This window comes from Monodon monoceros, unplaced genomic scaffold (assembly GCF_005190385.1).
Source record: "Monodon monoceros isolate NGI ecotype Baffin Bay Population unplaced genomic scaffold, NGI_Narwhal_1 Super_Scaffold_19, whole genome shotgun sequence".
NCBI classification, from domain to species: domain Eukaryota; kingdom Metazoa; phylum Chordata; class Mammalia; order Artiodactyla; family Monodontidae; genus Monodon; species Monodon monoceros.
This window is the reverse complement of record NW_021703775.1, coordinates 73479246-73505736: the sequence shown is the minus strand read 5'-3', so window position 1 is coordinate 73505736 and position 26491 is coordinate 73479246. Positions and strand designations below refer to the sequence as shown.

The 26491-nt window shown below is 34.7% G+C and overlaps 1 protein-coding gene across 1 annotated transcript in view; it reads right to left on the bottom strand.

Moving 5' to 3' along the window:
• WDR35 (WD repeat domain 35) overlaps positions 1-26491 on the bottom strand; it is a 60346-nt gene continuing 33855 nt past the window's right edge. The window contains exons 13-27 of the mRNA XM_029231353.1: positions 26333-26402; positions 25251-25304; positions 23243-23352; positions 22550-22760; positions 16541-16621; positions 11716-11852; positions 10973-11176; positions 9964-10110; positions 9220-9352; positions 7085-7195; positions 6005-6169; positions 4884-5024; positions 4059-4215; positions 511-751; positions 1-211 (exon numbers count right to left, since the gene is read on the bottom strand). Coding sequence (XP_029087186.1) covers positions 61-211; positions 511-751; positions 4059-4215; positions 4884-5024; positions 6005-6169; positions 7085-7195; positions 9220-9352; positions 9964-10110; positions 10973-11176; positions 11716-11852; positions 16541-16621; positions 22550-22760; positions 23243-23352; positions 25251-25304; positions 26333-26402 — 2113 coding nt within the window. The 3' untranslated portion in view covers positions 1-60. The remainder of the gene's footprint in view (positions 212-510; positions 752-4058; positions 4216-4883; positions 5025-6004; positions 6170-7084; positions 7196-9219; positions 9353-9963; positions 10111-10972; positions 11177-11715; positions 11853-16540; positions 16622-22549; positions 22761-23242; positions 23353-25250; positions 25305-26332; positions 26403-26491) is intronic.

Sequence of the window (26491 nt, the reverse complement as noted above, 5' to 3'; positions counted from 1 at the left end):
TTACATAAAGTCAACATTGTTACGTAAACACTCCTATTATATATGCAGTTTGTCATTTCTTCATCCCACTGCGCTATGGCATAAGGGACAGAAGTTATAGTTACTGATTTCCTGAGCCAGGACACAGTGCTTGCACACACTGCATGTCCAGAATTGATATTCAGTGACCGGGTTTCCTGTGGCAACACAGGTTGGCAGCTTCCCTTCTCCTCTGTAAAATAAGAGGGGACAATTATACTTTGAAACTTCTAATTCCTTAAAACTTCATTACACTACAAAAACTGAAGAATGAAAAGCATTTCAAGATAAGTTTCAAATAAAAAACTTTCCTTACAATGAGAAAATCAAGTATTAATACACTTATAAGACTAAATTAAATAGGGTATAATGTTAAGGTAGATTACTTCAAGATTTAGTGCTTTAATTATTATGTTACACTATTTAGATATAAAAATCCAAGCTTCTAGTAAGGTGTTATAGAATGACATCTACTAGTTACATTGAGCCTACCCTTCAAGAAGGCTGTCCAATTCAGATTTTCTGTTATCTTTTGGAGTATGTTTGGTGAAGATTTCTAGAGCAAGATTTTCATATTGCTGTTTCTGTTCCGAACTGAGGGTCTCTAAAGATTCAAGTTTAATAAAAGCTTTTGAACAAGTGCCAAAAGCCCTACTGGCACATGCACAGAGTGCTAACAGAGAGTAGATCTCAACGGCAGGGATAATGTCTTCATAGTCTCTCAGGTGAAGAGCTAGGAAAGAGAAGACAATTTGGATTTTTTAAAGCAATCATGATATCTTGAACATGCATGGGAAAAAATCTATGTTAAGCTGTTTCAGTTTAACCTACAGGAACTTTAGCAAGCTTAAAGAAAACAACAGTAGGTGCCCAGAGAACAAGTAGGAGGAAGGAGGCTCTAGGATCTCCACATTCTGTAACTCCAGCTAACAGCTCAGGGCCTATAAAAATAACCATCATCGAATGATGCACATGGCTGTGCCACTTAGAAATATATACACAGACCAAAAATAATTGGTGTCAAAACACCCATCTTTTGTTGCATATAAATATGTTAGAATCTCTGTGGATTCTCAAGATATCATGTTTCTTTCTGTTAAAAAAGCAAAGCATGAAATCATATGTTTTCTCTTTGTGTTTCTTTGAACAGATTATTGCTTTTGTTTGTCTTACTGAAACAATAGAACTTTGAGAAAAAAAGAAGTGAAAATGAGACTGTAAGTTGTCAGTTCAGACAATTTATTTTGCCAGCTACCATACCTTATTTTCAATTTTTCTATGCTGGAGATATAATCTCTTTCTTAAAAATGCACTGCACAATTAATATCAGATTGGTAACCAAATTGTATCTTTTTATTCTCTAGACCTTGCAATCTTAAAAATATCTTGTTATAGTATGATATTGGAAATTTCACAAAACAATTTAAAACAACATAATCATGTATTTTACAACTAGATTCCTATAAACTGGTGTTGGGGTCAAGTGTTTACAACAAAGTTCAGTGGAAGAAATTTACAAAAAGGAAATTCATTGAGTTACAATAAAGCATACCCTCTAATTTCACAGGTTCACAGGCAATAATTTACAGAGTACACATTGCTTCAGATCATTTTATCACTGAACGACAACCATATTAAAGCATATGGATATCTTCACCCAGTAGGTAAAGAATCTCAAGTTAAAAGTCCAACTGATCTTGTAATATAGTAAGTCTAGATACTGTGCATAAATTATATAAAATACAACTATTTTAAACAGTGCATAACTTATATCACATATTAATCAGTTAAAATTCAATGAAGGTAAGTTATAAACATACAAAAATAAAAATGATTCCTATGTATAGCTGATAATCAATTAGAAAAAAAGGTACATTCCCCAGTGCTAACAATGACAAAAACAGGAATCAGCTACAAAAGAAATGTACAGAACATACAATAAAACTACAGAACTTTAGAGAGAAACACAGATATACAAAACATTTTTAAAAGTTGATGTTTCTGGATGAGAAAACTCAATATTATAAATATATCAATGATCCCAATATTAATACATTAAATTAATGCAATTCTAATTCAAAATCCACTAGGACTTCACTGAAACTCTTCCCACCTTCAAAAAGATTCCAAAGTTAATCTGAACGAACAAATGCAAGCAAATACCCAAAATGTTTTTCATAAAAGAAGAGGAATGAAGGATAACAGAAATTCCAGATATTAAAATGTAAAAGTAAGGTAAATAAGAGAAAGTACAGACACAGAGGTCCATGTCTAGAAAATAACAGCCTAGGAAGAGATTAACAAAATGTGTGAATTTAGTTTCATAAAGGTAGAATTTCAAATCCGTGAGGGATGAATAAGTTTTTAATAAATGGTTTTGGAATAACTAAGAAGTTAAAATAAAATACAATATTTAATAACCTTGAAGTGAAGGACTTCCTCAGCATGACCCCATCAAGACTGATTGATAGGACTATGTAAAAAGCCACTGTCAATACCATCATCATGACTACCGCTTCTCGAGGGCTCACAATATCCAGGCACTATAATAAGTAAATTTTCTTTTCATAAATTTCTCACTTAATCCTCAAAACAACCCTATGAAGAAGATCCTATTATCCCTACTTTTCACAAAAAGAAACTGAAGCTTAGAGAGGTTAAGTAATTGTAACTTATAAGTGCCAGGGAAAATCAACAGATATGACAGAGGGTTACTATATATAATTTCTAAAGAGCTCTTACAAAAATAATGAATAAAGAAAAAGAAAAGTCATCACTATAGAATTCCAGAAACATTCAAATAAAAGAATTTCTCTAAGAAGGTTTCTTTGAAAGATGATGCCATTGTACTATAGATTGATGATGTATTGGGGTATGATGTGTGCTGGTGATGGCTATTTCACAGTGGCACAACCAATGTGACCCAGGGTGGGTGGTGACAGTGCCGGCAATGCTGTCATGGCCCATCTGAAAGCGCTGTAACGATTTAGTCATTCATATGCTTTGGTTTATAACATAATTCTCATAACTATGCTCTTTTGGAGTTAACCTATCTAAACTTGAAGGTATTGTTAATCCAGAAATGAAGATCCTGATACTACATGTAAATAACCTTCTATAAATTATAGTACATAAATACGATGGCACATTATATAGGTATTAAAAATGACAACATAGATCTACATTTATCGACGTAGAAAGATAACTGCAATATACTGTTGAGGGTAAAAATCAAACTCAGGAGCAACATACATTGTGTGATATTATTTTAAATAAAACTGTATACAATTTTATAGGCTTGGAAAAAATGTCTAAAAGGAGGTTCACCCAAATGTTAGCAATGATTATCTCTGAATTATAAGATTATTTTACCTTTTTTGTATTTTTTTCTGTTTTGGTTGAAATTGTTATGTAAGTATCAATTTTATAAAAAACATTTAACACACAGTTAAATGCTATAGAAATCTATCTACTAATATCGAAATATTTTACAACATACCATTATGCTTTTTTAAAAGTACACAAAAGTATGGTTTATTATACTCTCAATATTTTAAAAAAACAAATTATTTCTAAATATACTTATTTTAATTTAAATATATATTTTATATAATTATTATACATAATGTAATACATATTACAGATATTAAATATGTAAATATTTATAGTTTATATTTTATATATATATATACACATACACACACACACACACACACACACACACACAAGGATATGAACTGGGCTATTAAGTGTTTAAGTGATAGTGAATGCTTTATTATAAATGTTCTTTTTGCTTATCTCAAACTTCTGGTTTTTCTGTGAACCGTATATATTTCTTTCCATGTATTAAAAAATAAAAAGAACTTCAAAAAGGGAGTGTGAAAAACAGATCATAAACAGCAAATCTCAAATATATGAAAATAAATCCACAGAAAAAAAGTGTTATTGAAATTAATATAAGGGCAACTTGAAGGAGCTCGCCCTTCATCTACAATTTATGATTTTTTAGACATGTTATATACATTAGGTAACATGCCCACCTGTCTTCAATGCATTGTCAACATAGCCCTCGTAGAGCTGCCTCTGCGCCAGTATGAAGAAGTGGTAAGCCTCAGCCCCTCTCCAAGCATTATCTGTGAAACGACTAGTTGTAGACAGAACTTCTTCTTCCAGCAAACCAGCCAAAGCAGAAGTGGCCTACAAGTAAAGCAGACCCACTTTTTCTGTCAGCACAACCCTAACAATGGTCCTTCCAATAGAGATGATTTCTGAAACTGGTATATCAATACATTAAAATAGCTCAGTTAGCAGATTTTATCATTATAAAACTGTCACTACAGACTTAATGTCTCCATTATAATTCACATTTTGCTAAATTGATATGATCAAATTTTTTCTTCAGTTTTATTGAGGTATAATTGACAAATCAAATTGTAAGATATTTAAAGTGTACTTCGTGGTGATTTGTATACGGGTACACTGTGAAAGAACTCTCCTCCCCATAGTAACATCAAATTTTTAAATAGAATTGATTAAACTTTAAGTTAATGTAAGGCTTATCTGCACATTAAAATAATATATATATTCTAGGAAAGTTTTTAAATCTCACTGATTAGAAAGGATTTACCAAGTAAGGAATTTAAGCAAAGATTACAGATTAGTAAAAAAATATAATTTTCAATCTTTCCAAGTTGAAATGTCTAAATGTGAGCAGTAATTCCAAATCAGTCATTCCTTTTCCTCATATCATTTAAGAAAATAAATGCAAACAAGTAAATTAAATGGCCTGTCCATAAAGAGAAGTTTGATAGTTCTTTTTTCCTTAAACACTTCAGATGGCTTAATGTTACTTAATGTTACCTTACCTCTGAGCTCTTTCCTTTAACTTTTCCTCGCTGGGCATTTTTCATTTGCTCATGGTACTGCTCTATAAGTAAAGCTGATAGTACATAGAGCTTCTTAACACGTAAAGGTTTAGTTCTTTTCTTTGCCTCTTCATCTGCAATCTTTAAACATTTAAAGAATTGGGGGAAAATATTTCTTAATCTATACTTGTACAAATATTATCATTTCTGAAATACGATTCTCTAAAAACAGGAGGAAAGTCAGTAGGGTGGAATATAAATACCACCCATTTTCTTTTCCATAGTACTGATAAGTACTTAGTTCTTTCCTTAGTATTTAGCCATTAGAGTTATAACTCAAAACAATTTAAGAAAATAACAGATGCTGATAAATAATTAAATCAAAATGAAGAAAGCTTTCATAGAGTGGCTAGTATTTTATATAACAAAGAGATTTTTAAAATAATGTTCCAAGTACCCAGAGATAAGATGGCTTTAACATGGTACATCCTTCAGAAATTTAAACTTTTTTAAATGATTTGGAGGGAAATTTTTCCTTTGTCATTAAATCAAACGGGAAAAGTATAGACTAGAATGTAAAATTTGCATACATTAATACTGTTACTAGTCACGTTCCCTCCAAATGCATACTATGAAAAGTGTAACGTCGAGATTGGGATTGACATATATACACTAATATGTATAAAATAGATAACTAATAAGAACCTCCTGTATAAAAAAAAAAGTGATATATAATAAAATCTTTCTTAAATAAAAAAAAGTGTAATGTCTTTAAAACTTGCACATTTAAAAGGACTTAAAGTTTTGTTATCATCAGGATTTAAATTCCAGTTAAGGGAGTTTGTACTTCATGGTCCCTGAAAATTCTATAATTCCCTGTTAACCTCGGTATTAAGTAAATATAAAACTGCTTAAGCATCAATAAGGTGCTAAAAGTAATAAACAGCCTTTTTAGTAAAATGTAATAATACTAAGATAACACATTGTTATAGCAGTAATAAATGAGAGGGATTTTGCTATAACAAATAATTGTTTCCAAAAAACGGAAAATGTATCCTTGAGTTATAAGAAAACATTGGTAACGAGAACAAGCCAAATACTCACCAAGATTATTACATTACCTTAAACATCAGCTTAGCAGCATCATAAAAGTAACTGGCTTTCCGATAGAGTTCTATGGCATCAAGAATTTTATTCTTTTCCAATAAATGAGATGCATACCTCGCTAACAGGGAACCAATTTCTTTCATATTATGACTTTTAGCCAATTCAACAGCTTTGTTCCACTGGGTAAAAAACATATATAGCATACAATTACCCAAGCATTTATAGTCAGATATGTCTTAAAATACATACAATAAAGCTTTAAGTTTATAATAATAAATAACACTATATCAAAATAAAAAACTGGTATATGTTTTTAAAAATCACTTAAAATCAGAGCAATTATAAATTTTAGGAGTCAAACATGTCAAAATAATCAAATGATCTAAGACTGATTTGCTTAAGAAGTACATCTGAAAAAGAAAGCGTCAAAGTTTATAATCACATTAATCTTATAATTCTAATTTTGCACAAACTGTGAGCAAGAAAAAGATACATTTGTTTATAGAAAAAAAACCACAATTTCAGTTAAGAAAATGTCCTATCAGATTTAACATTTAAAAGTTATTTTTATAAAGCAAATGGAGCTTTATAAAATACTTCAAGAAAATACTTAAAAGAATACATTGATAGTCAACAATTTCAACAATTCTGCATTTTAATTTTAGTTAAATTCGAGCTCTTAAAAGTATCAAATATGTGTTTTCTATAAGGGGAAAGGGAAATAGATTTGCCAAAATAAATACTGATAAAGTAACTCAATTCCTTCCTCTTGCAATGACCATTAACTGGTCCTTCTTTGGAAACAAAACCCAAGCCTAACAAAATGCAGAAAATTATGAAATTACTTCCAGACAAAAACTTGCCAGACTAAAAGCACAGGGTTTGTTCAGGTTCCCATACTGAGTTAGCTATGAGCGGGTCTCCCTTAATGGTAGCATTTCAAGAGGTAAATGCAAATTCCAACATTTTCTCAGTCCTCAACTAAGTAAGAGACTATCTGGCTCCTTTCACAAAATCCATCTCAAGCTCTCCAACCCTTACAGGCAACAGTCTTTAAAGCATCACTATGGTGACTTTACTTTTCAGTTCCTTACTCGGTTGAGATGTACACAGGTATCCACTGCCGCCTTTGGTTGATTACATTTCAAAAACGCAGTCACTGCTTGTTCGCACATTCCAGCTCTCACAAACATTTGTGCTATTTCCTGTGGACAAGATAATACTATCGATCTCATAGAACAAGGAAATCACTTATATTTTAACTTGTAAAACTCCATAGGGACATAAGAATATTAAATTTTCTGGTGGCTACAGTAATTTTTCTTTTAAATGGACGTAGGGGCAGGGGCTACAAACCAGAAGAGATGCTAAAACATCACTTTCTATAAAATCTGGGCTTCACTGGCTCACAGCACGGATCTTATTTTCAACCAGGTTCTGAAGATACTGCACTCTTACCTTCTCTCAGTGCAGTAGCTAGCTTACAGAAACACCAAGCTCCAAAACAAACCCCACGCTAGCAAGTAAAAAAAACCCTTTAAGGCAATTGATGTTATACTCAATGGCGATCATTAATTAGAGGTTTAAGGGAAACCTGACACTCAGAGGGCTCTCAAATCCCTCTATAAAGCAATGCCCCAGACAAGTTGGCCATTCATCAGTTCAGGAAGCTGGACCAAAAACAGAGGAGGAGAACCACAACAACCACTGATCACTCCCCTTGGGCTGTACTTCCCATCTTCAGAATATCACTTTTTTTTCTTTCTTAATATCTAATTGGTCAGAGTTTTCTCTCCCCATCCCTACTCCTAAAATATTTTGGGATATATCATAAAAGTACAATTTTGTACCCAACTATCTTTTTCAAAGTAATGCTTATATTTTCCTGATTATAAAGTAATACATTCTTATGGTAAAAAAAATTAGAAAATATGAAAAAATAAAGGTACACATAATCTTATTCCCATAAGAAACCTCTCTCTCTATTCTGGTGTAATTTCCTAATATCTGTATCCTGTGAATATATATGTATATGTGTGTTTGTGACTATATCGTAATCATATTATATATAGTTTTGTATCCTGTGTTCCTCACTTAAATATTTTGTACATTTTCTCATATTATTAAAAAATCCTCCAAAACTTGATTTAAAATTTGCAGTACTACTGAAATTTTTAAATTATTTTAAATATTTAATTATTATAGCTATAATTACTTAGTACTTAACCAGTAATATTACTGCTCTGGATACCGCACAGCAACATTTTTTTCTGCATCATCAGACACACCTAACAGATGACAGTATAATGTCAGATACACAGTCCCTAATCCCAGGGTTGTAAGTAATTTCAGTTTTCCTACTCAAATGAACATATAAGATTGAGAATAAGGGTGGGTAAAAATGCCATTATTACAGGGATAATTGCTCTAATACACAATAGAGAAAAGAACTGAATTAACAGAATTCTATACTCATCTATTAAGTAACCGACAAAATTTTGTAGCAGAACCTACAACTGATATACGTCCAGACCCTGCAGTTGAGAGCTACTACCTCTCCAGGTCTTGTACAACTCAGTGATTTACCTTTCTGATAAAACAAATAAAATACAAGCTCACTTACATTATTCAACAATTAATTTAAAGAGCCTTAAAAAGAAAATTTAGAACAAAGTTATAGAGAACTCTGCTTTTAGTTTCTCTTTTTTCAACATTAAATCCTTTATTGTTAATATAACCTAATAAAAGTCAAGCTATCTTGACTTTTATTGCTAATATAACCTAATAAAAGTTTATTGTGAACCTAATAAAAGTTTAAGCTATCTTAAACTTTTCTTATAGCAAATTTCAAACATACATATGCACACACTACTCCCCAGACCCACCTCAAATCATTCTGAAGCGAATCTCTGACATGTCATTTCATCTGTAAATATTTCACGTGTTCAGCTAATTTTTTAAAGCAAGTTTACAAAACTGACAAGCCTACACAAGACTGTGATCATGTTAAAATAGTAGGAATATGACTGATTTCTTCCTCTCCAGTTTCAAGCATTCTGTAATACTGGTAAATTGTTTTAATAACTAAAGCATCATTCCATGCCTAAGAAACTGTAAAGTTTTAGTTAATTTTTAATTTTCTATATTGCAGAGGACATTTCCAGACTACGACATAAAAACCTTATAAAGTAACTTAACAACTCCAAAAACTGAAATTTATAATACCTACTGGAAGCAACTTGTGGTTTTCTGGAAGTGAATTGGCAAGATTCTCCAATCCCTCGTAATCCTCTAACATATAATAACACTCGGCTAGGCGTTCCTGCTTCCGGCCTTGTACATAATATTGTACAGCATTCAACCTATGGAAAGAAAAAAAAAACCTTTTAAAACTAATGTGAATCTCCTCATAAATAAGCACTTTTACTAAAAATGTTCTTTCATTAGAATGCCAGCACTACTATTATTCCAATCGTCTTTAGTTACAGCATGTCTTTGAAGCATATAAACTGAACAAAAAGCAAAACTAAACAAGACTGCATAGCATATTTTAGTTACAACATGCTTTGAATGTTCTTAAGAAATATGTTTTAATCTGATATACAGTTGTATTTCCAAACACTGACATAAATAAATAAGCATACTGATCAAAATAACTTAAGAATAAAAGTCAGTGATTTCTGAAAATAATCTATAATAACAAAAGAAAATATAAACTGTGGCCTCAAACAGTAGAAAGCTACCTGGAACTACAGTATACGTCTTCTGGGTTTTGAAACTCCAAAGTCTTACAGTGCTTACCTGACAGCTTGAAGGATCTCTTGCTCCTCAATGTGTGTCCAGAGCTATGTGAATTTTGGGATCTGGAAGGATGGTCTTCATTTCCCTAGCATTATTTCATAGGGAAGTACTCAGGCAGTTACAATTTTAAGTGCCAAATGAACGGATGAGGGGGTCCAGATAGGTTACCTACCACTTTTGCCGATCAGCAAAGTAGTCTCCGATGGCATTGTGGGCCTGTTCAAGGAGACTGTCATCCGCATCACCAGATCCAGTTTTCAGGAGTTGGAGTACTCGAAACCAATCTCCCAACTTCAGCCGGAGGCCAATAGCCAGATCTCTACAAAAAAATGACATTCATTCATTCATTCACCAAGTATCTATCAAGCACCTACTATGTGCTAGGTTCAGCTCTAGGGTACTGAGAATACACAACAATGAAGAGACAGATAAGGTAACTCCAAACATTTTAGAAATTTAGCCTCACCAGGTAAGAGGCAATGGAGAGAACCTGCAAAAGGAAAGAGGAAACAATTTCCTGCCTCTTATTTTCCTAGACTTTCAATTTACTTGGCAAAATAATGACTTAAATAATAATTACTTCTTTTCATCAATTTCTTAAGACATAATCAGACTTATTTCATGTTTACATGTTTGGTTTTATATTTCTTTTCAGGGCTTGAGTTGTATTAGCAACCTCCTGAAAGTACAAATAATAAAAATTAGATATAATGTTCACAGCTGAAATGAAGTTCATCAGTATTTTATATAAATAAAAATGAAATATAAAGAATAAAACTCAATCCCTAAATACCTCTGATTTTTATTTCATGCTCCTTGACGACTGAAAATTAAATAATGGCCTAAACCAAAAAAGAGAACCCAAATAATGAGTGGTATAATAAATGATAAAGCCTCCAGTCTCTGCAGTCATATGAATTTATTTCCTACCAAGTGAAAAAAGTCTCCCATGGCCAGTCATTAATATTACATAAAAACAGAGAAGAAAGCTGCCCCCGAATTACAAAGCATAAATTAATGAAGGTCATGTAGACTATCTAGGTTGTAATGCAAGCTGAAATTATTTTCTGAAAGAGATGGTACGATACATTTAGTCTGTTTTACAATCCTCATTTGTGAAAAAAAAAAAAAAAATCACAAATTTTGGAATTAGTCCGGATGCCTGCACCTTTATCACTTACCTTCTGTCCATATCGAGATACATCCTTTCAGCCTCTTCGAACCTGCCGAAGTAGGCAGCCACTTCCGCCTGCTTCATGGACTCACTCTGCAGGTTACCCAGGCACTTCACAAACTTAATGCCTTGGTAATCTTTGCAACGCACAAATGCTTGCTCTGCAGTGTGCAAATCCAGTTTCTGAAGAGCTGCTTCAGCCAGTAGGCGCCTTTATTAAAAAGAGAAACAGAAAAGCCAATGGCGAATTAAGGATAAACAAGTCTTGAATCAGAATTCAATTATTACACCTACTGTTTCTAGTGAAACATGGTGGAAAGTGATTATTATTATTTTTTTTTTTGCGGTACGCGGGCCCCTCACTGTTGTGGCCTCTCCCGTTGCGGAGCACAGGCTCCGGACGCCCAGGCTCAGCGGCCATGGCTCACGGGCCCAGCCGCTCCGCGGCATGTGGGATCTTCCCGGACCGGGGCACGAACCCGTGTCCCCTGCATCGGCAGGCGGACTCTCAACCACTGCGCCACCAGGGAAGCCCAAAAGTGATTATTTTAACACATTTATACGTTTCATATAATATTATGCTTATGTTGAATACTTCCGAATCTAAAATAAATTTCTATATTTTAAATCTAAAAAGAATAAGAACAGAAGCCTATTCCCATCAGGAGCCTCGTATGAGAGCTGGGGACGACAGAGCTGAGACTTTACACCTGAAAATTTGAGAGGCTTTATTTATTTATTTTTAAATACCAAAGTCGGGGGTGTGGATTATCCTCTATGAACTGAGATGCATCCTCAATTCCAACCTTCTCAATCAGTGCTCGGCTATCTCTCAGGGACCGAATCTCAAAGTTAATGATATAATCCTTGTCTGGATATTCTGGATTCTAAAAGTAAAGATGAAAAGAAAGAAATTCAAATAGTTGCCTTTAGAGTAGGTTTTTTTTTTTTTGCAGTAAAAATAGCAAACAAACCACTGCATCATATTATGAGCAACACTGGGAAAAAGAGAAATTGCCGTGTGTGGGTCTTTTGAATTATCTGGAAAACACCCACAGTCCACAGTGAAGTCCCTCCTGAGGCAATCAGGGGAAAAGGGGACAGTCGTCAAAGGGGTCCCTTACAATCATGCAGCCTTGTCTCCCTCGGCTCAAAATGTCTTTCCCCAGGAGCTACTCTCTTCCCGTCCCAAGTGCCGCCAGCCTCCACTGGAGCAGAAAACACCATGTGCAGGGCCTCTACCCCTCACTCCTTAATCTATTCTTTTTTTCTATTATTGAAAAAAAAATTATAAATAGCAGTTGCTCTGAGGGTGGGTATGGACAGATTTACTGGGAAGAGGCATGAGGGAACTTTCTAGCATGATAGTAATGTTCTGTATCTTGACAGGGGTTTGAATTGCACAATTGTATGCATTTGTCATAACTCACTGACTGGTACACTTAAGATCTGTGCATTTCATTGTATGCAAATTTTATTTCAAGTGAAAGAAAACTATAAGCAAATACTGAACTTGAATTAGTGAACTTTATTTAATGATATGCATGCTAAAGTATATGTGTACCAACTCTGAAATATATTAAAAAACAGGACTGATTAATGGGCAGATAGACGGACAGAAATATGACACAGCAAGTATAGTAAAATGCTAAATAGAATTTAAGTGCTGCCCACATGCTGTTGGGCAGCAGACAATTTTTTTTTTAAAAAAAAAAGAAAAAGGGCTGGTTTTCATCACTACTTTCCTTTTATAATTTAGCAGCCTGAAAAAGAAAAAAAAATTTAAAGGCCAGTCTTGCAGCAAAGAGCTAGCTAACAGCCAGAGAAAGAAAACAGTTATAACGATCTCACCGATATTCTACATATTCTAAGTAACGAAAAAGTGAAGCATACAAGAAAATTAGAGCCCCCATGTGTAAAAGAGTAATGGCTCCCATGGACCAGAGTTCTCTGAAAAGGTTAACTGAGCCACACATACCCTTTCCCCACCCTGCAACTGAACCCCTGTATCTATAAACTGAAAAGTTCTTAGGGAACTACCGTGCAAAGTAGGATGGAAAGAGCATGAGGTTTGGACTCAAACAGTCCTTAGCTCAAATCCTAATTCCATCCCTTGCTGGTTACGTGGCAGCTCTTTCTAGAACCTGCCCTACCCCACTCCCTACCCACCCAGGAAGCCAGGGCCATCTTCCCCAAATATAAACCTAATCATGTCATTCTCCTGCATTACTCCGCCACCGACTCCAGGATCAAGTCTAAACTCCACAGCAAGGCATACGAGGTCACTTATGACCTGGGCCCCCTACCCCATTACCTCTCCCCAGCCTCATTTCTGCCAGCACTACAGTTACACACACCAGCTTTGAAGCCAGAAAGCTTGGAGTCAAACCATGCTTTTGCCTACTGTTAACTGGGTATCACTGGCAAATCAGCTTATTTCTCCAAGCCTCAGATTCTTCCTCTGAAAAAATGGAATAGTAATCAAACTTACTTCCTAGCATTGGGAGGATTAAGTGAGATAACACGTATCAAACACTGAGCACAATGCCTAGCCGTGTTATTCACATTATTCACAGTTTCAGAACTGACCCAATGCTCTCTTGCTTCAGACCTTTGAAGAGATACACCGACTGACTGAACCACAGCACCCCTGCCCCTCTTCCAGTTGCTGAAGTTCTTGTCTATCTCCCCAACTCCTCTACTTGAAGCCAGGAACTGTCTTACTGGCTCTCAATAAATATTTGCTGAGTCAATGAACAGATGAACTTTGGGTAAATCATTTTCAGCCACTAAGAGCCTTCCTCACCTAAAAATGAGGTCTGTGTAATATCTACCAGGTACAGCTGTAATCACAAACAAACATCTCATACAAAGGAACTTTAGAGAACTGTTAATTCCCGTCCTTTTCCTTCTGCACTCCTTCTTCTCTAGTCCTCCAAGAAATTTCTCATGTTATTTCTTTTTCCTATTTTATTGAAATATAATTGGCATGTAACATTGTATTAGTTTTAGGTGTACAACACTCATGTTGTTTCTTAAAACTGTATGCTTGAAGGAATCCACAGTTCAGCTAAATATTTCCTGGGTCAACAAGACCTCAGAGGGAACTAAGGTATGACAAAACTCTTTTCTTTACGGCTTTTTATGTAGTAAGTCAGACAGATAACAAAATTGTCACACAGAACCTGGTTTTCCCTCACAGTTTAACAACGCCTGCCAGTAAACCGGGCAACAGTACTGTAGTTATTCTTTTTTTTTTTTTAACATGTTTATTGGAGTATAATTGCTTTACAATGGTGTGTTAGTTTCTGCTTTATAACAAAGTGAATCAGTTATACATATACATATGTTCCCATATCTCTTCCCTCTTGCGTCTCCCTCCCTCCCCCCCTCCCTACCCCCCCCCCCCCACCAAGGTGGTCACCAAGCACCGAGCTGATCTCCCTGTGCTAGGCGGCTGCTTCCCACTAGCTATCTACCTTACGTTTGGTAGTGTATATATGTCCATGCCTCTCTCTCACTTTGTCACAGCTTACCCTTCCCCCTCCCCATATCCTCAAATCCATTCTCTAGTAGGTCTGTGTCTTTATTCCCGTCTTACCCCTAGGTTCTTCATGACATTTTTTTTTTCTTAGATTCCGTATATATGTGTTAGCATACGGTATTTGTCTTTCTCTTTCTGACTTTCTTTATCCTAGCATTAGATATGCATAAAATGTGTATCAAGAATTTTAAAGTACATCTAACCAGTTTAAATATGTGTTTTAAAAAATTCTTCATAAAAGTCAATATAATCATCAGAGCAACACATCACAGGCATTTTTAAGCATTCCAGAATTTAAGGCAATCAGCAACAATGAGCCTTTCTTGAAAAAAATTATAATGATGAAATCCAGCCAACTAAAAGATTAATCAAAATTAAGAACTCATGTACAGAGAAAATGTAGAAAAAGACTGGTAATAGCTTCCATTTAAATATAAGACTACATATGTGGAAAATTAGGGTTACAAAACAAAATGTAAATGTTCTAAATCTTGACAACATAAAAATAACAATATGCCTAACAAATAGAAGAGAGAAAGAGGGAGAAAATGTAAAAACACCGTCTTTTAGAGTGACAATCGATACTATTAAAAATTAAGATGTAGTTTAAAAGCAATAACCTCTTAGTTCTTCAGTTTTTTTCTTAACCCAGAAAAACTGTACCATTTGTGGTGAAAAAAAATTAATGTTCTACAATTCCTTCAGATTCACTGTCACATTATTGAATTAAAATTAAACACGAAACAAGTAGATTGTACAGTGATGTCATTTTTATAAAATTACTTCTGTTTATTTATCTAATCTGTCAAATCTATCTTTCCACATACTGGTTACAGCTATACAGAATAATGTTCTGATGTTTATCTAATGTTAATCATTAAGAGATCTAGACTGTAACAGAACTTCAGACCTTCCTTTTTGACTTTGACTGCTGATAGCTTTTAAGCCTCACCCTTCCCCCTTCCCCTTCTGCCTCACATCTGGACAAGATGATAAGAAAGCATAAGCGTTCCATCCTTTGGTGACGCAGGAGTTTCAAACCACACATATCTCTACCTACCCATGGGAACCCTCACCCTAGGCCCACCCTCTAACTGCCCAAAAAGCCCAAGCCAGTCTCCTTTCCCTGCTCTCAAACCAATTTTGGAGCAGCTTGGGAAGCCTATCCTTTCTCCCCTAAAAACTCATTAAGTTTGTAAGACCGTTTTACACCCTTTTGGTGTATCTGTGGTGTCATCACTCTTTACACGCAAACCAAATTTTGGGTGGGGGCCATTCCTGCTGCGGCAGGGTGGTCATGGCACAGAAAACAACTGGCTCCCAATAAAAGAGCTGCAATTTACATGTCAAGCCAAAATATGAAAACATGTTACAAAATGCAACTAACTTCTGGAAATTTAAAATCCACTATTCCAATTCCAAAAAACATATGTAGTACATAGAAAAATAAATATTTTGGATAAAAGGAAGGTAAATTTTCAATACGTTCTTAGAGTAAAAAATTTTCAAAAAATGTTCAATGAATGCCAAAGTAGGGATTCAAAAATTATCTGGAATTAGAAATAGATTATTTTATAAAACCTGAAAAATAAAATAGGAGAACAGTGGACCTCCAAATAAAAAAGTTACTCAAATATCATAGAACAAGCGAAAGACTAAAGAAAATTATCAAATATTTCTTCAGTATCTTTGTTATTAATATAAAAATAATGAAAACAACTAACTACCATTTATGAGCTCTTGGTCATAGCACTGTGCTGTTTTTCACTCATTATCTTATAAAATAACAATCCGGTAAGACAGGTACTAGTACTATCCACATTTTACAGAGGTAAAAACAGGCTCATAAACAGGAAAGGAAAAATGAAACTTTAAAAGATGAAGGAACCTGTCTAAAGGTTGTATAAGTGACAGGGCAGGGCTGGAACTCCTCACTGCACACTCCTAACCAGGACACTACACTGCCTGGTACAAAAATGAATCCCAGTCAAGCCAGCAACAGAAATATAATTGTTTTTTAATAAGAATTACCTTTAATATCTCATCCAAAAGAACAGATTTAATTTCTAAATCCTCAAAATTACAAATATATCCAGAAGTCTGAATGGGTTCCTTTAAAGACAAAAACAAGTGTTATGTTTAACTGTACAAAAGTTTCCTTCTTTACCATATCATGATTTTAACTTTTATTATCAAAATTTTCAAAACAACAAAAAAGGAGAGAGAATGTCATTAACACCCATATACACATCATCTAAATAATTATTCACATTTTAGAAATATGCTTCAGTCAATTTTTTTGGCTAAGGTATTTTAAAGTAAAATAAATTTAGACGTGACATTTCACCCCTAACTATTTCATATCTCTAAAACATAAGGATGTTCTCTTACATGGCCACATTACTATTATCATACCTTAACATAATCAGTATTAATTCCCTAATAGGATCCAGTATCAGTTCATATTTTCTGAATTAATCCAAAAATGGTTTATACAGTTTGATAATTCTTATTCATTCCATGCAACATTAAATTTAATGAAATTGACAAACACTATATTTGTATCTAAGCACATATATCAAAGTCCCATACCATACTGAAAAGTATGTTCTCTATAACATTAGCTGGAGGGCATCCTTGATAGATTCATTTCCTACATAAGAAGATTTAATTTGCCAACATGGAAACACATGAGCCTGCTATATGTCTGTTTCTTGTCCTAGCGTTATACAGGCTTGTAGAAATAAAGTATGGTAAATGCATATTATAATGTAAAGTAGTTGTCCTAAATCCCTACTAAAAGAAATACACTCCCAATATACTTAACACCTCCAAGAACACTGTAAAAAGAATAGGATAATGTTGTCTGATAATGAACATAACTCCAGAATGCAATTTTTTAAAATATGTGTGTGATGTCATAGTGAAATAGAAAGTAACCTAAATCCAAATGAAATAACATATCAAATTTATAGCTCTGAAAGTTAGTGCTTCATATATAATAGAAACTACAAAAATTATTATCATGGTAAGACACTAAAAAGATGAAAATAAGAAGTAAATATTGAATCATATTTAGTTTGCATTTAATATGTCTAAGTTTAATAATGAGGCTCTTGTAGGCACATTATATGTGTTTATTGGGTTTTTAAATGTATATTTTCTTTAAAAGGTAGAAATTGACTAAAATTATATGAGAAATTTTTATAAAATCCCTAAATTTCCTCAAAAAAATTATATTACATATAGGCAAACAGTATGCTTTTATGAACCGAAAATATCAGAATAAAATTTAATTCACAAAAAAGCACATGTAACAAAATATTTCTTATAAATTATAGGGGCCTTTCATATACTTTATTTTGGCACTACATGTAAACTAAGTGTACCCTTATAAAAAGGTTAATCACTAGAAAATTTTTTATTTTTAGCTAGATAATTTAACAAAGCAAGAGGGTCAAAAGATAAAGTCATAAAAGATGATCTGTGGGTAAAAAATAATACCAAAAACAAAGAGAAAAGGAGAAACAGAAGGATAAGGAGAGAGATCGGGCAGCACCAAGATGGCACAGGGAGACCCTGAGCTAAATTCCTCCCACAAACACACCAAAACTACACCTACATATAGAACAGCTCTCTGTGAGGATAACTTGAAGACTAGCAGAATGGCTCTTCTACAACCAAGGCTGCAGAAAGATAAAACACACCGAGTCTGGTAGGAGGGGAGGGGAAGTGATCTAGCCGAGACCCACACCCCTAGCAGGCAACCTAGAGATGGAAGGGCTTATCACAAGCATGGGGATCTTCCCTAAGGAGCAAGGGGTTCACACCCCACACTGAGCACCCCAGCCCTGGGGTCCAGCACTGGGAAGACAAGCTCCCTTGGCTGATTTTTAAAACCAGTGGGGCTTACCAGAGGGCTGTAGGAAACTGAGACTCTGCTCTTAAAGGGTGCAAGCACAGTCTTGCTTGCAGAGGCAGCAGATTGAAAAGTGCCTGGAACCCTGACCTGCCTGCCAAGACTGCACCAGCACAGTCTCCCAGCCTGCACTGGGCTGCAGCTCTAGCACCCCCCACAGAGGTGGCAACCACCACTGCACCACGGGAGAAGACGCAGCATGCACTGGGCCCTGGCTGTAGCCCTTCCGGCTCCAGCCCCACCTTCTGCCAAGGCAGCAGCCCCAGAAAGTCCCGGGAGAAGCCCCCACCTATGCTGGGTTCCAGTTCTAGCCCCCTACTCCCCTCCCCAGCTCCAGCCCATCCCTCCAAGGCAACGGCCCCAGCACACCCTAGAAAAAGTCCCGGCCTACACTCCAGCAGCTCTCCCACCAAAGCCACTGGGCACACACAGACTGCATACAGATGTTCTCACATAAGGACACACCTTAAAGGATGGGATAGGTAATTGTTTCACCTAATTTCATAGAGACAAAAAGAGAAAGTAAAACAAAATGAGAAGATAGAGGAATATGTTCCAAATGAACGAACAACATAAAATCCCAGGGAAGAACCCTCATGAAACAGAAACAAGTAATTTACCTGATAAAAGAGTTCAAAACAATGGTCTTAAGAGAGCTCACCAAACATGGGAAAAGAATAGAGGAAGATAGTGAGAACTTCAACAAAGAATTAGAAAATATGAAAAAGAACCAATCAGAACTGAAGAACGCGATAACTGAAATGAAAACTACAGGAGAAGGAATCAACAACAGATTAGATGATACAGAAGTATGCATGAGCGACCTGGAAGACAGAATAGTGAAAATCACCAAGAACTAAGAAAATAAAGGAAGGGAAAAAAAAACTCACTGGTAAAAGCAAATATATAGTATAGCCAGTGGATCAATCACTTTAAAAAGCTAGTATGAAGGTTAAAAAACAAAACATTGTAAAGTCAACTATAACTACAATAAACAGTTAAGGGATATACATAAATATGTAAAATATCCAAAACATAAAACGTGGGGGGAGGGGGTGTGAAAAAATGTAGACCTTTCAAAGTGCAATTGAACTTAAATGACTATCAGTTTAAAACAAATAGATATATGGACATATAAATATAGATATAGATATAGAAATGTCATATATATGAACTTCACGGCAGCCACAAACCAAAAACCTACAATAGATACACAAAAACAAAGAGACAGGAGCCCAAATATAACACTAAAGAAGATCATCAGACCAAAAGGAAAGGGACTAAAAGAAGAAGTAAAGAACAGAGAAGAACTACAAAAACAACCAGAAAACAAGTAACAAAATGGCAATAAGTACTGTACATATCTATCAATAAGCACTTTAACTGTAAATGGACTAAATGCTCTAATCGAAAGACACAGTGTGGCTGAATGGATAAAAAAACCAAGACCCATCTATATGCTGCCTACAAGAGACTCACTTCAGAGCTAAAGACACACACAGACTGAAAGTGAAGGGATGGAAAAAGATATTACATGCATAAAAATTAAAAGAAAGCTGGGGTAGCAATACTCATATCAGAAAAAATAGACTTTAAAACAAAGTCTATAACAAAAGACAAGGAAGGGCATTATATAATGATAAAAGGGTCAATCCAAGAAGAGGATATAACATTCATAAACATATATGCACCTAACATAGGATCACCTAAATATATAAAGCAAGTATTAACAGACATAAAGGGAGAAATTGACAGTAATACAATAATATTAGGGAACTTTATTCCCTACTTAGATCAATGGAAAGATCATCCAGACAGAAAATCAATTAGAAAACAGTGGCCTTAAATGACATATTAGACCAAATGGACTTAAAAGCTATCTACAGGACACAAACACAGCAGAATATACATTCTTTTCAAGTGCTCATGGAACATTCTCCAGGATAGATCACATGCCAGGCCATAAAACAAATCTCAATAAATGTTAAAAGACTGAAAAGATATCAAGCATCTTTTCTGACCACAACAGTATAAAACTAGAGATCAATTATAGTAAGAAAACTGGAAATAAAACAAACACATGGAAACTAAACAACATCTAAACTAAACTAAAAAAATCAATGGGTCAACAAAGAAATCGAAGAATCAGTGCCTTCAGAGGGTCACTGGAGATGAAAATGATCAAGCAGGGAATATCAACATTAAATACTCACTTCCTAATTCTCAAGGAAAATACGCTTTATCAATGAATTAGAATTTTAAACACAAATGGCACCCTTTTCTCACACATAATCTGAAGAAAGGTCTACAATTTAAGGAAAGGTATGAAACTAGAATTCATAATAACACTCAAACATATAAAAATGTATTCGGTATTAACCATCAAACAACAGTTTATCTCCCTAATAATAACACAGAATACTATGTCCTAAAGGAGTTCTAGTAAGTTCAGTTTTGAGGAGTATGACCTCACATGCTAGAGGAGTGACTAGCAGAGTAACTAACCAAACAGGGACCACAGGCAGGGTCCTCACGAATGAAAAGAACAGCACACCATGGTTTATAAAGAAATCCAGCCAATGGTAATGTTATATGAAATTCACCTACCTGTAAATCTAATAGAAATTGAAGTACTTGCCAAGCCAGACAACAAACTCCAAAAATAAATAAATAAAAGGTTGTTCTTTTAAAACTACTTAAGAAACACTTTCCACCAGGCAAAGATTTCCCTTGGTGCTAGACTGACCATGTGTGACCATTATGCCAGGCATAATCCTCTCACTTCTCCAGGCGTATGATTTTGGAATTAATACAAGTAGGGCCAAGGATGGAAAAAGGACCCTAACACTCAAAACGTATTTTACTTCCATCCTCAAGTTTATCCCATGGTTACCTGTCAAATTTCCACACTTGTTTTGTACCAAGGGTCAAATTTTCTTTGAACCCTTGAAAGAAGTCCATGCTTATATAGGTCAAATGTCAAATGCAGCAGCCCTGAATGCCCTTCCTTTGAGCCATTACTCAGGGCCTGAAAACTACAAAGATCCTTAAGACTCCTAAAAGCTTTAACAAAGTCTTTGAGAACAATTTACATCAGGTCATTGACCAACCCAAAGATCCTGAGTAGGGCTCAAACGGGGAAATGTAAAAATAATTTAGGGTATTAAAGATGTTTAGTTTACCACTAAATAATTACAGAAGATCTTCAGTAGCTCAGGGGACCCAGCATGTAATTTCTTCCCAAGAAGGAAACTACAGGTCCAAACAAACATCAATTAATGACATAAAGCACTTATCAAGTCATCTCTTATTATTTCCACTAGTGGAGTATAACAGGAGTATTGAAAATTCCAAATTGAAAATCCACTGATAATTCGAAAATTGTTTAAAAGATTTATCTTCTTAATGATGTTTTGATTAGGCTACCACTCAAATTATTTTGAATTCCCGAACACAACAGCTAACAGTTGATACACAGCAGACTGACAGGAAAATTCTGAGCCTAAAAATTAGCTGATGTGAGCCACAAGTAGAAAATAAAAATATAACTTTAAAATCAGTGAGAAAGCAGTTTTCTGACACCCCAGAGAGAGCAGATTATTAATCACAGTCCACATTTGCCTGTTCGTAAGATTATCAGGATGATAAAGAACATGGATTACTAGGTGACAAAGTTCATGTAAATATACATAAGACAAAGGTAAGCACAGAATAAGCACAGAACAGGCAAAAGAGAATGAAAGGGCGAGGCAATTCCAAAACCACATTTTTTTGGCTGGTGGTTTTAAGCAATTTTGGTAATAAGACTACTTTATTTGTTTTAAACTTTGACAAGGAAAGAAATAAAGACTATATAGTTAGTGAGCATGGTTCCATCTTTTAAAAAGAATAGATAAATGCTTAGAAAGTGCCTTTCAGTGAAAGTGGAGAATATTTAAAGGATAAATATTAATCCCACTTAAGACCAAATATTTTTAAATTCCACAGAAATGTTTCTATTTATTTTCAGAATTCATGCAGCCAACAACAACAAACTTCTTGAAGAAACAAAGGGGAAATGTCCAGGTTTTGGTATTTGGCTCATTATTTATGTACTGTTAATGCTTATTTCTTGTTTTTACCTCCGGATCCAAGTTTCTGAAAACATACATTCTTGTCTTCTCCATCATTGCAAACAAATCAGGATTATCTTTGGCCCACTTCATATCCCAGACATCTTTTCGCTCCAATTTTAACAACTCGCCAATAACTTGCTGTCCTGTGCTGTCTGTTACCCGAGCATCCAAGTCAAAGAAGGTCAGAACTCCTGAGATGTCTATGATAGCAAGACGACTACAAATAATGAAATTGGAGAAGGGGAAAAAAAACTGTAAAAGTACTATCTGCGTTCATGAATATAATTACTTATCACCATTCTTCAAAATAAGTTCATCAGAACCCGGGAATGAGGTAGAAATGGCTTTAAATAAATAACTGGCTTTAAACTAACATTTATACATTTGATAGAAGACATGGGCTGCTTTCCATTTTGCTTCCTTGTGAAAAAAGTATCCAAAGGCTTAAAGCAACTGGTATGCAAATAATTTTTTTTTAATTACACTAGAGTTTCTATATTTTGCCCAATGAGAGAAAACATCTAGACACAGTATAGTAAATATAATATTTAAATACAAATATACTATAGTAAAACCACACTGAACTGTAAAGACAAGTTTAAAACAAACACAAGTCTTTGCATTTATTACATAAATACAACAATCCTAATGGATGACTTCTAAGTCTAACATGTATGTGAGGAAAGTTTTCAGACTTACCTGGAGTTGCAATTCAAGGATAACTGGTAGGCTCGACAATTAAGGGAGTATTTTTGAATCAAACCAACATTAGGAAGACTGTATCTCTGAATGGTGCCAGATTCACGACTCTACAGAAAGTATTTTTGATTACTAAAGCATATTTACCATAATAATATTAAATCACAACTACAGGTCTCTCTATATGTTCATACATTTGTTTCAAAACCAAAGTGATGGTGTCATAGTGAATTCTCAGTTCTGATCCTGATCGTGTTCTGAGTACAAATTTACCTCATAATTTAATTAAAACCTTTTTAAAGTGGCTGAAGGTGATCTAATTTTTTTTCATGTAATATTCAAGAAAGAAGTCAGAAACCTAGCTCTTTAATAATACATAAAGTCTTACATCACAAGGAAGGTGTATCTAGGGTTATTTACAGTTGTCTACGTTAACATTCAGGGTACATTAAAGGCTAAAATATAAAGCACTTTTTGAACTAAATTTCATATACGTGAAAAATCAATATAAGATCACCATAGGAAACAGCTGTTACTGAAAGTCTATGTTTTTATCCTATAGCCATCTATGTGATACCAGTTTGTGGCAAAGGGAGATGATCAGAAAGCAGTGATACAATGAGTATTAGTTTAAATGTGCTTAAAAATAAAACAGAATATAAGTTTCTATGCAACTCTGTGCAAGCCTTAAGGCTGACAGATCAACAGTTAGAGCAACAGACAGGAGAGAGCTGTGATTTTCAAACCCTGCTGTGCCTCCGGCCATAGCCACGGGGAAAAAAGCAGAAGGCTGCACTCAGCCCATCATTCCCTATCCCCTTTCTAATGGGAGCAGCTCTGCCCTCCCAGCATGCTTCTCCACAGAGGCCTATCAGAAAGGCTGGGGAGGGCAAGAGAGTGGTGAGGAGGGCAGATATTTTTTAATGTACAAAAAGGAGGTATAGGCTTTAAAAGATTATACTGAAGTACGCAATAAGATTTTGTTTTTGAAAGAGTGGGTCCTGTGGCTTTAAAAGCTTGAAAAAGGCAAGGTTCTAAAAGCTGTTTATATTTCAACAGTGGAAAGTTTTAAACGCAGAAGATACCTTTTCCATTAAAATTTTTGGCTGATATTAAAACTATTTGAGTGTTTCTTATAGGTAGACTCTCATTTAGGAATTAAGTCAATTTTTGTGACTGATCTGACTTGCATGTTTTTTTTATTTTTCCTGCAAATGTCAGAAACACAACTAACACAACCAAAAACCTGCTGTATAGCAAAGAATCTAAAAAGAAAACCTGACCTGACTGTAAGACAAACTGCCTTAAAACATATACCAAATTTATTTGGTGAGGAAAAATGAATACTATGTTCTTAAGATTTTTTCGCCCATAAACTTAGCTAATGTCTAAAGAATGTAACTAGAACTGGAAATATACACACGCAAGGATCTATTTACATAATTCGAATTTAATGACTCTACCAGCATTACTATATTAAACATTTATTTCTAAAATTAATATTTTCAAATGTCAGAGCTCAAGAAAAGGCACAACCACATTGATACATTGATTTTATTTGAAAAATTCAGCAAAAATTTGCCACAGCATTCTTTATTTTACTGGCTACCAAGCACACTACCTCTTCATTCTAATTCTTATGGAAGCAGCTGAGCCGAAGCACTTTCTCCAATATGAAAAAGCAGGCCACACAGAGGAGGAAACTTTCCAAGACCTACTACCACCATCCATCTGCTCCACATCTGCCAACCTTTATAGGGCTCATTCAACCCAGCCTCAAACTCTCCCCAGCTGGCCATGATTCTACCGCTTTCACAAAGTTATTTTTGGCAAATGATTAACAATTTGTGAGGCAATCTTTAAAACTTTCTTATTTCTTTTGTTGGACCTAGTAAAACTTGAGGTGCCCGCAAGATGATATTCAAATCCAAAACATGTTGCTTTATTCTATTTTTAACAAGTTAAGCGATTATTATTCATAGAATAAGTTTTTCTTTTAACAACTTACCACAATCAATGTCTTATCAGATGCAGTTATGGCACAAATTGGATCCCTTGTGCCCTAAAATAAATCAGCATTACTCTTTAACAAATATTCATTGACTGGCTAATCTGGTACAAGGTAGTATACAATTCACTAAGAAGAATACCGTAACTATATATTTATTAACTTAACCAACATTTACTTACTGAGCACCTACTATATGCCAGACATTGAACTAAGCACTGGAGATACTCGGATAAAATCTTTGCCCTCGGGGATTACTCAGAAGTCTACTGGGAAAGACAGTGGAACCAACACCTAATGACAGTACGGTATGATCACAGTAGAGGTAAACCACAGGAGTTATAAGTGCACAGAGGGAAGAGCATAAACTTATACCAAAATGGGAAGAGAGACAAAAACTTGAGCTTAGCTGTAGAAGATGAACATTCAGCAGAAGGACCAGCGCGTGCCAAAAGAAAGACGGGGGCAAATGGCATGGCACTGCTACAACCTGGACGCATTATTTTTTTAAGCCAGTCTCAAAAGATGACACGCTATTACATGCTGTATGACTCCATTCGTAAAACATTCTCAGAGTGACAAAACTATAGAGATGGAAACAGATGAGTGATTGCCAGAGGACAAGGATGGGGGTGGAGAGTGGGTGTGAAAATGAAGAAGTAGCATGAGGCAATTCCTTTATGGTGATGAAGTTACATAAAACTACATGTAAAAACTAGTGAAAACTGAATAGGAATTGGGTCGTAGTCTAGTTCACAGCATCATGTCAATTCCCTGATTCTGATATTACACTATAGTTATGTAAGATGTCACCATTGAGGGAAGCTGGGTAAAGAGGCTCTATGTGCTATTTCTGCAACTTCCTGTGGGCCTATGATCATGTCAAAATAAACTTTTTTTCAAAATCAAAAGAAGAAAAACCAGATCTAGAAAAATTTGAATTAGAATAGAAATTTTTCAAAGAATTACTAGAGTAAAATGCTATTCGTTGGAAACAAATTATTTTCAGGTCTCAAAATAAAATTACAGTATTTTCAAATCTATGGATATTAACATTTGCTGGCAATAATAAAATCACTTACTTGAATGGCTTTACTATAATCAAGCACACCATCCACTGATCCAGAAGGAGTATCATCAACATGATAAATTCTGAAAAAAAAAAATTTTAATTTCAATGATAGTATAAGTAAGGTTTATACTATTTCATGATCTCTAGAACAATTAAAGGATTGGATGAC